Below are 14,328 nucleotides of genomic sequence, written 5' to 3'. Positions count from 1 at the left end.
AGAAACTTAGCATGTAATTTGGGGTGCAGAAGGAGTGCAAAGATATTTCTTCTCAATTTTAAACATTAGAAAGTTGGCTTGGCATATATTCATGACTTCACTATTGCCACGTAATGTGATCATCCCAAACTCACGGCAATAAACTTTCCTATCACAATGTACCACCCTGTGTTGTCTAAGTATACTGGACTAAGCTTTCTATTTGCATTCATGGTAATATGATAATTTTGATTAACTTAGTAATTAATAATGAAGTGTTTTGTTTTAGTTTCACTTTTCCTGGAAATCTGGTAAACAGAAAAAACAAAACTAAAGTTCTGAGGATTGGTGTAATTAAGGAAAGGACATAGTGAGGATACATATATAGTCATTTTTAGACAAATCTACAGGATAGATATAATGAAAAATAAAGGTATGTGCTGAAAATTCTATTTTCATTACATGCAGACACATAATATATGACATATCCTTAAATTATAGGCTTTTGCAGGGGTCCTGAAGTTAGTTTCTGGAGTATTCCTAGGAATCTCTCACACAATAATGGAGCTGTGAAGGTGGCTTTTTATTTATTTATTTATTTAGAGTATTCTAATTCTGTATGTACATATAGGTCCCATTACAAAAGGATTAACAAACCACATCCCCACTGATGCAAATTTCAATTCAATGTTAAACCCAATTTCTACCTAAATTTCTTTATAGGTTCAGATGTGTTATGTGATAGTATATGAAAACTTATCACAGAGGGACTTTGGCTGGGAGCAAAAATGACAAGGAACATTAACAATATTCACAAAATTAAGTAGAAAAAAAGCCAAAAGCACTGGATTTTTTTCCCCTGAGAAACTCAGTTGTTCTTGATATTGAGAAACACAGCCCCCTGTTTACAGTACACCTCTACCCCAATATAACGCGGTCCTCGGGAAACAAAAAATCTCACCGTGTTATAGGTGAGACCGCGTTATATCCAACTTGCTTTGGCCCTCCCTGTTCCTTGTTCCCTGACCGCCCCCTCCAGAGACCCCCGTCCCTAATCACCCCGCTACCCAACCCCTCTGCTCCCTGTCCTCTGACTGCTCCGACCCCTATCCACACCCCCATCCCCCTGCAGGCACTCACCGGCAGCGGCGGGAAGCGGAGCAGCCCGGCCCCAGCCTGCTCCACTCTGCCACCTCCCAGCCACGGGGCTCCGCTTCCCGCCGTCGGTGAGTGCGGGGAGGTTGGGGAAAGGATGCCCCCCCACACTCACCTGCGGCGGGAAGCGGAACTAATCCCCAGGGCCACTCTGGGACTGCGGGGGCCCCAAAAGTGCCCCCCCCCACGGCTCCTCCCTCCCAGAGCCTGTACTCAGTAGTCCACATCTGAGACCCTGTACTCAGTAGTCCACAGGAGCCCCTGACCGCCCCTGAGACCCTCTGCCCCTTAGCCAACCCCTCGGCCCCGGCCTGGCCCGGCACCCTTAACACGCTGCTCAGAGCAGCGTGTCAGAGCCTTACCCCCTTGTATGCGAACCCACGTTATATCGGGTCGCGTTATATTGGGGTAGAGGTGTATTAAGTTTAGAAATGGGTCATTTCTCCAAGAGAAGGCAAAATGGGTCAACATAATCTTCTGACATGAAGAACGGAGCCATTTCTCCCACTTGGCATGGGATACTCTGAAGAGTTACCAATCTGATGAGCCAGTGAGATGTGGACTACTGAGTACAGCAACGAAAGGAAACATGCATTGATGATGCAAGTGATGATACACTTCAACTCATTCCAATCATAAATGTACTGACTGCACATATTTTTAAAAACTAAATAAACCTGAAATAGTTTACTTCTAAAAATATACTTTTTAATTCAAACAACCCTGAAGCCACTATTGCATTATTTCACTCTATTTTAAAACTGATATCTAAAAATACCCGCCCCCCTCCCCAGTACTAGTTATTATAGCTCTTTATTTCAAAAGGATAACACAAACAATACTGTATTACAGAAGATGATCCCAAATCTCTAGGGGTCTATTCTGATGTGCCACATATAACTTTTATTAGTATTGAGGATAATTAGACATGTATACTGAAGGGAAAGGGTTCTCAAAATATTTAAGATTTTCACTGGGTTTGCTGCTGCAAAGTGTCATAGAAATGATTCAGATTAAGAAAGACAGCAAGTTATCTGAATTGCTAGATAAAGTTGTCAAAATTTACATTATGCATCTGTATATGCTGTATATTATAAATATAAAACAAGACCATATTTTATGTCAGTATTTGGTGATGTGCAAACTACTCATACTTTAGTTAACAGTGTCACCAGAAACCTTCAATTAAATAAATTAATAATACAGCCTTAGGCTGCATTGGTAATATATCAGATGCATGATATTGTCAGATATCTCAAGTTGTATACAGTACATCGCAAGTATAATATTTTCAGATATCTTGAGTTTTATACATGAATAAACTGTAACAGCTGGATTAATATAGAATAAGACAATCAAAACATTGTCTGTGATGGTATTACCATACCTTTAAGATAAGCAAAAAAGAGACTTCCTTCTAAATAACAACTAAATGCTCAGTGTCTAACATATTGCTGCAAGCTATAATGGTTATAACTGTTAATCCAATACACCTTTTATACAAACCCATAAACACATGAGTGGAAAAATAGCACAGATGTTCATCTCTAATGCAATTTCCATTCAATTTCCTAAGTGCGGTCCCTGTGTGCAAACTAGCTTAACGTTATGTTTAGCTTGCAAATTCTTTTAATAAATAATGAGTGCAATAAAACTGGTAGATCAATGGCAAGCTGAGAAATCATAAAAAAAGCCTTTTGTGTTCAGGTTGTTGCCGATTTCAAACTTTAATCCAGAGACCAATCAATATTACTTTTTCTTTTTAACCCATCACATAAATAGCAGATAGACTAAATGTAGCTTAAATGCTGCTACCAGATATCAGCTGCCAGAAACTTGATAAGATCATCAGACACAACTGAAACTGAACATTTTAGACCTTAACATACACACTACATTATAACAAGCAGACTTGTTTAAAAATCATTGTACGACAATAAAATTGGTGCTACTCTTTTGTTTTGGTTCTTTGTACTTTTGGGGGTGGGGGTGCAGTATTTATAACTGAATCAAGAAGGCTCTGACAATACACTAACAAGCAAAACAGGCTTAACAGGTCAAAATAATGTACAGCCACAGGAAATGTAATCTCCCTAAGATTGCTTGTGACAGTAAACTTTTTATATATATGAACACACATACACATACAAAAAAAGGCAACCTACTTATGCTACCAAGGAAGAGAGAAATGCATGTGAATATAAGTTTCATTAGGATTGGTATCTTGGAACATTTCAGGGCAGGCTACAAAGTGTGCTACTTAATAAGTATCTATGTTTCTAATTCACAGGTTGTAGAATGAGAGAAAAAATACCTATTACCAAGTCAATTTGGATAACCATGCTTTACCAATAGGGAATCAAGATCAAAAGTGCACTGCCCCAAGGGACAGTTCTAATATCAAGCAGGATAAATCTAAATCACTGAGAATCATTACATACTAGTGTACTTGTTGTACTTGGTAATTCATGTTTAATCGTAACATATAAAAATCTTGCCTTAATTTACACTGAAAGAAAAATGTCATAGTACTACAATATCTCTAATGTACTTTTCAAAACAATCTAAGGAATCTCAAATTGTGAATGTTATCATCATATAAATTGCCATTTGTACATTTGATTGTTTTTTCTTGTTGCTATTACAGTTTTTTATTATTTTTATAGAGTACTCCAGGTAAAGATGTGTTAAAAATTGTGCTTTTTGTACTATCTCCGTTTACATAATAAGTTTTATTAAGCTGAAGAATAATCACACAAAGAACTCTGCCAAAAAAAAGGAAGCAAGGGTGCCTGTCAGGATTCTATTGATTAGACAAATATTTTAGATTTAAAGGTGTGTATCTTTGTTCATAACTTCAAATAATTTAAAAATTATACTAATGCAAGAATATGCAGAGCAAAGAATAAAGGTCCTGAGTTCTGTGGAAGAAAGATCAGGCCCAAAATTATTTATGGTACTTTCTGAGAAGAAACACATGTACATGCCAATTCTTTCCTTGATATGTAACAGACTTATCACTTGTAGAAAGGAAATCAAATGAAGGTTTTAGCATTAGGACCCAATTCTGAAAACAAAGGCTCATATACTAGCAATATCTATAAATAAGTTCTTACTCATAACTTGCACTGATCTCAATGCGAGGTTCACCTGAGCAAAATCCAAATATGGACTTTAAGACTAGGCCTCAACATCTTTTAATGTGGGCACTGACAAACTGTTCTGACATAATTAGAATTCCAATTTGTAAAATTTGTTCAACCAGGATTTAACACCGACAGAATTCCCTAGCAAAATTATTCATACAATTGTTATAAAATATTTAAAAATAAACAATGATCTCTCATTCCAAAGCTATACAATAAGCAGTACAATTCCGATATAAGGATTTTTTGCTCTGGGCCTCAACTGTCCTGGAGTTCACTATCAGCTTACCATTTAAAAAGCGCACACGTACCCAAGAGCAGCCTATTCAGAGTATAATTTCATGAAGTTAGAGCTGGTCACTTCTGGCTTTGTAAGTTTAATTCTACACCACACATTGATATATTGGATAAATAAAGGTACATGTAACAATGTTAAAGTGTCAGGTTATTTGCATATACTGCATATTTCTATTACATACTGTTTCCTTTATCAAACTGGAACTGCTGTAGCAAGAATGCTAAGAAGGCAAACATAAATCTACATCTGTAACAGCTGATTTTTCCCACTTATCCTCAAAAGACTTAATGAAAGGAAAGTAACAAGTTTTTTAAATCTATACATTTGTACATGATTAGTCATTTATAAAAATAAAATGTTAACATAAAAGAGATGGAAATGATAAAGTTGACAGAGATTAGATTGATGCATCTCACAGGGTTCACAACAAATCACAAGATATTCATTTACCTATTAGAGAGAAAACAAGGAATGCCATTAAAAAATAACATAACAATACTATAATTGTGTTTAATGTAGTTGGGAAGATCAATTACAGTGTAATAACAAGGACCTTTTATGCTTTACATAAGCTTTTTTAGAATTTAAAATAGTCGGTGAAAGTCAGAATACTCCAGCCTATTTTATGATCTGTGATCCATGGGTTCTACTCCAAGATAGTGGATACCTGACTATGTGGATGACAAAAAAAAAACTGTGATCAACAACTTTTGTAATATTTTCAGCAATAAATGGTGAAGTAATAATGGAAGCACAACAGACAAGCTGCTTCCTCTTCTGCATCAAACAAATGTTAAACCTAGATGCGTTAAATCCAAAAGAAATACATTACTGAGAATTAAAAAACTAACTCCATCCTCTAATCAATTTGGACACAATTATATTCTATTTATAGTGACACTTTCAATGTGTCCCAATCTTATATTATTTATTTTGGTCATTCTTGTTACAATGAAATATTAATATTGAGAAAATGGTTACACTATTAAAAAGCTATGCTACATTTAGATTTTAATATTGATTTCTAGCATTTTACAATAATTAATCATTCAGTATGAATTTATATATGTTTAACTTTATATTACAGAGTGATCCGGAGATTAATATTTCCCCAGATTAATCCTTTGATTAAGTTTATATTTTTGCCCTGTTCCAAAAAGACAATTTAGTTATTCTAACAGAACTGAAAAAAGGGGATACCGCCACTTTAAAAGCTTCAATCTCTTTGACATTGCTGGCAGTGTATGGGAACATTAATGCATCTGTCATGATAACAAGCTAAGAATAACATCTAGACATCAAACCGAGCAGAGAATCCATCTGAAGTGATTCATTCAGATCTGTCTCATTGATTTATTAAACACAGGGCAACATCTGCAGCCTCACAGAGCCGCCTGGCAAAATTAATGCAAGATCAATTCAAATGGAAAAAAGTGCAAAAGAGATAAATCAAAACACAATTTGCATGCAGTTCCACAATCAGGCTTATTGGGTGCAAATGCTCTATTTCTTTCCCAAAGCAAATGAGTTTAAATGTTGTTTTATCTTTTTAGAATTGTGTGATTTGAAGTGACAGTGAAGAGTTCTGCAGGTTGAGATGGTGAAAAGGGAAAAGGAGAAGAAATGCTTGCAAAGACCTTTTGAATATGCAACAAGAATATCATTAATACCTAATTGTTTTGCTTTTTTGTCTTTGCTCCAGAAACACAGTATTTTCAATTTGAAGAAGTTACACTAGAAAATTTAAATAAATGTAGACAGGAAAACTATTAAATGTTCATCTTTTGGAAAAAGCCAATTATGCTACAGATGGAAAGCTCTACTGCTATCAGAAAAGTAAAGAATTTTGATTGTGGTTTCTTCATATTAGATTTGCCTATGAGAAGCATTTTTACAAAAGCCAAAGATTTTGAGATGAATAAGATAACTTCAGAAGGCCAAAGATGTTCATCTTAGTTATTTTTCGAAAAGTATCAGTAATTTCCTTTTAAAAATGGAAAAAAATCTCTTTCTGCATCCCGACGAAGTCCACTACACTAGCAAAAACCCTCAATAAAATGTTTTAAGTAAATCTCCCCGTCCACAAAAGAAAAAACAGAAAATTGATTATTTTTATTTTAATATAACATCACCTCCTAAACTAACAAGTTTTTGGCAAGTATGAATTAACACTAAATATTTACTTAGGCAAAGGCAAAGTAGTTTATGGAAGCGTAAGTGTACATTTAAAATCAATATACACATGGACGCTCTGTGCAGTGGCACATGACTGGATTGCTTTAATTATAATCTTGACATCATTCTTCTAATAAAAGACAGAGCATTGTTGACTATGGGGCTGCTTTTAATAGACAACATGACTAGACCCTCATTATGCCATGAAATAAAATGTCTGCATTTACTGCATAGATTCATTTCTAAAGTCTTTAATTGTTTGTGAACAAGCCAAAGTAATACAAAATATTAGCTTAACAAAATAGTTCAAATTTGTCACAGAAAATAAGCCATGTGTTGCTCTGCAGTTCCCTTTACCTGAAAACACTTTCTCATGTGAAATATTTTACTATATGTTCACCAGATAATCCAGAGCAATACTACCACAACAGTCTACAGCATTCATCCAATACAAATGCCCAGAAGAATCTTATCAAAAATATTCTACTGGTTGGGTATGAATCATACATATGCAATTGTGATTTTAAGGGTCTATTATACATTGTTGTACAACTGTTCTTACTGTAGTTGTATATTAAGTTGTTATAACGCAACCACATTATACAGCTTTTGCTTTTAAATCTTAGAATAAACTTTATAATGCTACAATTAATCAATTGGTGGTCTGATTTGAGTAATCTTCCAAAATATCATAAATTATTTCTTAGTTAGGCTTTGTAAAAAGATTCACTCATTCTTGAAGTTGCTACTTACAATGAACTGACTTATGAAAAGGTTAAAGTTTTATTTCACGGTTCCTAAAAATAAATTATATAACGATGGATAATTAGACCTAAGGCTAAGAACATTGTTTATGGGGATGTGTGTACAACATTATATTTATACCACACAAAAAACCTCACTTTGGTGTAAGGGAGGAAAAATCCCCAACCAAAACTTTCACTTGTAGATGCATTTCTCTATAATTCTTAAGAGCTCTGTAGACAAGTTCAATTAAGAAAATATTGTGTCAGAGAGAAGGAGTGAGAAAAAAAGTTAAATATGTCCATTCTTTGATTAATCTACACTGCCGTGTTTTTCATTCTAATGCAAAAGCGCAAAATGCAAAGCTGGAAACAAGTTGTTGTTTGTTTTTAAAAATCACACTAATATAGAAAGAGAAAAAAATCAACTATGAGATCTCTAATTACTTTTCCAGCGATTCTCGAGCCCGCCTCAGCATTTGAACATGATTTCAAATACAATCTGCTGTAAAATTGTTTTTATAACTCAGAAGATAAGGAAGGAAAGTACAACATTTTGGAATTGCAAGATAAAATGCTTAAGTAATGTGGTAGACCAACACATCTTCAAAGATTTTATTCTAACTTTTCACTGAAATCACAGTCTTTTCCTGACTTTACTTCCCAGGTATAGGAATACAACTATTTTACACTGTATGACAAAATGAACTTTAAAATGTATTATGTAATTCATAGAATGTGCACAGTAGTGTCCAGGATATGTTACATCTAGTAAGAGACAAGAGAATTCCATTACGTATGACAATTTATCTATTATCATCAGACATTTTTGGACATGAAGTATACTGTGCTGGTCAATAAATAATTTGATTGGCAAACTAAGTGTCAGGTTAAGCATTTCAAATTATCATGATACAATACGATTAATATTGCTAAGCTGCAGGCATTCAACTTTAAGATAATTCATTTGAAAAAAGTTTGTTTCACATGCACTCATAATCACTATTACGCAGTACATGTGTAGATCTGAATGCAAAACATATTGATAGTAGTGAGTTTATTTCCAGATATTGGTACTTTCAAAAGAAGAAAAGAATACTGCATATAAACAGCAAGATAGTCAGTGGTGACATTAAATGTGAAACTTATCTTCAAAAATATCTTGGTAGCAGTTATCCCTAAACAGATGAAGATAAATTTCATTTCCGTAATTAGGTAAAAGGGGCTTATACACATGGCACATGCGCTTTTTCCTGTACAATCTTTTAAACTGAGAGTTGCTTTTGCCCTTGGACAGGTATGTGCTTTATTTCAGTCCTGTTGGTCTCTCTCTCCAATGCCCTAGCCACATTTTTCTGACTGCATCTCTTGGCTCTTCTGGCTGCATCTTTCAAACCCTCCTACAGCATCTCTCAGCTCCTATTTTCTCATTTAGAGCTCCTCTGTCCTTGCCTCTCTTTGCATATCTTATCCCCTCTCCCAGCCATGGGATTTTGGTGAAGAACAAATTGAAATAAACACTTATTTCAATATTTTGTGCCATTTTTGGTCAATTTGCACATATCTTCATGTCATATGTATAATGGGGCTGTATCATCCACTCAGTTGTGTGCAATTACTTATTTCCACTAATCAACTTGGTCGTTTTGTGTGCATTGCTCAAAAACATGGTTCTGAGATCAACTTGCCAGTCAAATTTCAGAAACATGTTATTTTAATATTAGTTTGGGCACCAAGATTTTGTGAATATTTTGCAAAAAGCCAAAGATATTTTAAGTGCTAGGTATGCTAAGGGTACCTTATAGAATTTTGTTCCCATCTTTTTCAAATACAGTGGTCACAAACCTTGCTTATACATCAAAACTTTGATGTGGCAGTAGTTGTGATGTCACAGAGGAGTATGACTTGTTGAAATAAATGGGCAGCAGGAGAAACTGAAAGTGAGCAAGAAAAAGAATACAGTTCATGTGGACACAGGCAGGAATGGAATTAAAGCAGCTCTGAAATGTCATCTTTATCACTGAGAACAAAACATAACAACAGGAGGAGAAAAAAAATTGCCATAAGAATCAAAAGCCTAGACCTGCTCTTACTTAAGCCAATGGCAATGGAAGCAGGATCAGACCCCAAATAAGTGAAATAAGACTTTTAATTTCATCGTGTACATGCATTTACTTAAAACATGAAACCATCGTATAGCAGAATCTAAGTGGTAAGAACTAACCACCTGATTTCTAATATAGAAAGTTAACTTTTCCCTGCTGTAAGTCATGGCAGGCCTAAACAACGTACTTGTAAACAGCATATGTAAAGATAACGTTTCTTGTTAAGATAGAAAGATGAGTCTGAGTTTTTTCCTCAGAAATTGCTGAATGTTTAACTATTAGATGTCATCTAGAGTTCGCTCTCTTATAATTTACCCTTTCTTACTATATATTTCTATTAAGCCCTGAGAGTTTTTTGTTTATGAGATCATTATCATTTCTAAAGCAAGAACTATGAGGTCACAAACAAGTATTCTGACCCCCCATGTATGAAGAACCCAGCAGGGATCTTCCATGAATACAATCAGCTTTGGGTTTAGTCATTTAAGCACAACAGGACAAGGGCTATAACAACAGTAAAACCTCTTTGATTAAATAATGTACCATTATTCCAGAGTTATATTAAGCAACAGTCTGTCTGTAAATTACCCATACTCCTCAGGCACACATAGCACATGTTCTTTGGCTATCGTTATTTCTTTTGCAAGACTTATGACTATTGTATCACAAGTTACGTTCACAACCCAGACAACTAGAGATCATAATTTTCAGTGAGAGAAAAAATATACAGCTAAGAACTTAAAGCAAAAAGTACTGAGTTCCTTTTTACATAGTAATTTGAAAGATTATCTAGATACTATATTTGCGAGAAAGTGAATAATTATTTCATATAATTAGCCAAGTTCATGCTTAGTGCAGTTACCTGGTACACAGATTTAATAAACCTTAGCAAGAAAGTTCAACAGTTTAAGAATTTTGTGTAATCACCTACACTAAATCACTCCTCTTTCTCTAGAACAGATTTCATACAATTTATTGCCTCCTTTACACTATCTAACTCTGCTATGGTCCCTTCTGGCAGCGAGCATCATAAACTGTATTGCATGCTCCTACTGCTTCTGTAGTTAGAGACAGTGATTTAAGGTGACCATACCGTACGGTCCAGAAAACTTGTCTAACAGTTAGCCAAAGTGAAGGGAGCATCCTCTGAACACTGCCCCATTCGCAACCTGACTATTCGTGCCAACGTGGGGTTTCCGTTTCTAAAGCATTGCTTTAGTTTTGGAGCATCCTGCATCTCGACCCTCTCTCAAAGAGGCCATCACAGGGTAAGAGGCAGTTTGCACGTTATCAACAGACCGTCCGGTATAGTCGTGCAGCGGAGCCCCACAATTAGGCTGGACTTCTAGGCGCTCATCTTCCCGAACGCGGAACCTGCAGGGCTGTGGGCACCTTGCAAGGCGCGCTAGGGAGCGCTCAGAGGCCTGGAGGGGACGCAGCGAGCTCGGGAGAGCTCGGCAGCGGGCTCTTTGCTCTGTTTACAGAGAAGAGCCTCCAGGCTGGCCTGGCACGAGCAGCTCGGGAGCACTCTCACCACCCACCCCAGGCTTGGGACTCCCGCGGAAACAAAGTTTTCCTGGCGCGTGACTGTGCCCAGGGCTCCGGCTGCCTGAGGAGCGCAAGGTGCCCGGGCACCCACCCACCCGCACCCTGGAGGAGGCTGAGCACACTCCCTTGCCACCAGTGGGCAGCCAGTCAGGAGAGGCGCCGAGCCGGGGCGTGAGGAGTGACAGCGAAGTTTGCCGCTCACCTGGCGTTGGTGCAGTCGTTGTACAAAGTTTCGAAGTCTTTCCTGGTGATGAGCTTGCAGCGGTTCACGCCGGGCTGGATGGCGCCCAGCCCCCGCAGGATGCGGACCTGTTCCACCGTACACACCACGGGCGATATATCCAGCCGCTTCAGCTTGGTGTAGACCGTGTGCAGCCCCCCCACCAGGTGCTTGAGGAAGAGATCAAAGACCTGCGGCAGGCAGATCAGCTCCTGCCCCTCCACCAGGAAAGAAGCCACCTTCACCCCGTGCAGATCAACCATCTTACACTCGTTGCTGCCACCCCCTCCGCCGCCTCCCGTGCCCGCACCGCCGCCGCTGGAAGCCAGGAAACTGTTGACCAGGCTGTTGGTGAGCCTGGGGGACTCGGAGGGGCTGGAGGAATAGAGGGGGTCTGCCCGGAACAAGCTCCCCGGGCCCCCCACGCTGCCGCTGCTGCTGCCGCTGCTGGAAGTTGCCGAGATGACGGGAGGCGCGGAGGAGACAGCCATGGTCACTCTCTGCGGCGGCTCAGCCCCGCGCTCCCTGCCACGCTCACTCTCCCCAACTGTTTGCAGTACGACCCAAAACAGAGTCTCCCACTCACTCGCTCGCGCACGCAGCAGCCGCTCGCTCAGAGCCCTCCCCACCTCCACCGGGGCGGGGGGGAAGAGTGACAGCCCCCTCCAGCCAATGCGCCTGGCCCTCAGCAAGCGTGGCCCCGGCTAGTGGCTGCTTGCAGAGGGGAGCTGGGGCTGCTGCCGCTGGAGGAGGAGGCGGCTGCTGGTGTTGCTGCTGCTCGGGAGGGGGAGTGGCGTGGAGCCCTGCCTCCACCTTTTGCCCGCCCCGCCGCCTCTTCTGACCAAAGTGACCATCTGCCAGCCCGCCTCTTGCCTTCGGCCACCTGGGGCTGCAGCAGCCTTTTCACTTCTCGCCACCATAGGGTTGTCACCTGTCCATGTTTGCCCAGGACCGGCCCTTCTTTGCAGTTAGCAGTAGCTGTCCAGGGATGTCTGCCAGGGTGCTCAGTATACGCTGCCAGCTGCCCAGTTCAGTGGGCTCAGGACCATCCTGCGTGCTCCGTTTGTTTGGGGTTTCTTTGTACCTCAGAGGCGGCAACCTTAGCACATGGGTGCATGTGTTCCCCCTCACACTTTCCTCCCCTTTCTCCTCTCCGAGTTTGTAGTGGGCTGATGGACCCCCTGCATCCTCTGCCTGCCCACTAACCCCCTGCCCCTTGTGGTTCACTGCTCCCATCTAGCACAGACCCCTCCCCCTTGCAGTAAGCTGTCCCCCTTTTCTCACATGCCCCCTTTCCCTTTGTGGGTCATGTGGCCGTAGGGTGACCAGACGTCCCAATATTAGGAGCTTTGTTTTATATATACAATTATACCGTCACCCACCCACCCCCGGAAAAAAAAATGTCCTGATTTTTCACACTTGCTATTTCGTCACCCTATGTGGCCCCTCCCATCTTACATGCCCCCTCTGTAATTCCCTCTCTCCCACATTTTGTTGCTAGGCAGGCCATTTGTCCGATTTTAAGACGGACAGTCTTGTTTTTCTAAGGTTTGTCCTGTCCAGCACTAATATAAAACCAGACATGGTTTAGACCAGTGTGATTCTGGACACATGGAGGATGCCATTTTGCAGAGTGTACTGCTCTGCTCCCAACAGCTTGACTTCACATGTACACCAGAGGGGGCGAGATGGGTGCTTTGCAAAATGGCGTCCTCCATGTGAGTACCCTGGCAGGGGCAGGGTCACACAGGTGAGGGCGGGCCACACTATTCCAGAAGTCCCATATTCTGTGGATGCATGAGTGGCCACCCTTTTTGTTGCCTACCTCCCTTGCCCTGCCCGCCCCTTCCCTTTACTGCTTGTTGCCTCCTGCCCCTGCCTGGTCTGCCCTCTCTCCTTGCTGTTTGTTGCTGCCTGCCTCCCTTCACTCGGCCTCACTTGTCTTGTGCACCTGCATATTCTTGTGCACCTGTGATTCCCCTCTTTTGTTCAATACCCCATTCACTGCATTCTCACCCACACTTATATACGCCCACCTAAACTCCCAGTGCAGCCGGAGTAACCTCCTACACTGCTTGTTGTAGTCCTCCCATCCTTTGGGTTTGCCTACACCCTCCACCTCCTCCCCCATGCAGCCTAGTGCAGAGGAGTGGCTAGCTTCCATTCTCTCTCCAACCACCCTTTCCTTATTTACAGGTCCCCATCTGGTGGCTGTTCCATCACCTGTCCTCAATGGTGGCCCTCAATCTGGGCAGAGACTGAGGGAGGGTTCCCTGGCCAACATTGTTGCCCCACCTCAGCTTTTCTGTCCCATCCGCCACCACAGCTATCATCAATACCTCTGCCAACATCACTGGTGTGGCAGCAGAAGGCACAGGAAGGGACTCTGCTGCCAAAAGCACCACCATCAATGAAGCCCCCTCAGTCAGCAAGAAGGGCAGGGCAAGAAAAAGGACAAGAGCCCAGCACAGAAGGTTCCTTCTGCAGCAGTGGCTGCTACTGCCATGGTCCACCACCCTCCTGCTGTCCCTTCACCAGCTCTAGAGGCACCCAATCTTCAGCCCCCAGGGCATATGCCCAGGTGGCTGCAGACCCACCTGCTGTGGCCCATCCAACCATTACTACTGCTACTGCTGCCACTGCTTCCTCCTTTTCCATTTACAGTAGTTGGGGAACCTTCCCCACCCTGACCAGGAGGCAAAGTGTCTACCACCTCCTGGTAGTCACCTCCCCACACAGTGAAAACTATGTGCTGGTGTTGGCATGGGTGCAGGGCCGGTGCAAGGATATTTTGCGCCCTAGGCGAAACTTCCACCTTGCACCCCTCCCCTCAAATAAATCACATACATTATACACAATACACGGTCACAGAGTAACATGTTATAATTTAGAATTTATGTTTCCGCGCTTTAAGTTTAGCAAATTTAGAAACAAGTTCCTCCAAGTATCAGAGGGGTAG

At 40.7% G+C, this 14,328-nt stretch overlaps 1 protein-coding gene across 2 annotated transcripts in view; it reads right to left on the bottom strand.

The window, feature by feature from the left end:
* The window catches only part of DACH2 (dachshund family transcription factor 2), a 486,020-nt gene extending 474,069 nt beyond the window's left edge, over positions 1-11,951 (bottom strand). For both annotated transcript variants that reach the window (XM_024195110.2, XM_024195111.2), the window contains exon 1: positions 11,352-11,951. In XM_024195110.2, coding sequence (XP_024050878.2) covers positions 11,352-11,860 — 509 coding nt within the window. In that variant the 5' untranslated portion in view covers positions 11,861-11,951. The remainder of the gene's footprint in view (positions 1-11,351) is intronic.
* Between the last annotated feature and the right edge of the window lie 2,377 nt (positions 11,952-14,328).

This window comes from Terrapene carolina, unplaced genomic scaffold (genome assembly GCF_002925995.2).
Source record: "Terrapene carolina triunguis isolate 2854851 unplaced genomic scaffold, T_m_triunguis-2.0 Scaffold131, whole genome shotgun sequence".
NCBI lineage: Eukaryota > Metazoa > Chordata > Testudines > Emydidae > Terrapene > Terrapene triunguis.
This window is presented reverse-complemented; position numbering and strand designations above follow the sequence as displayed.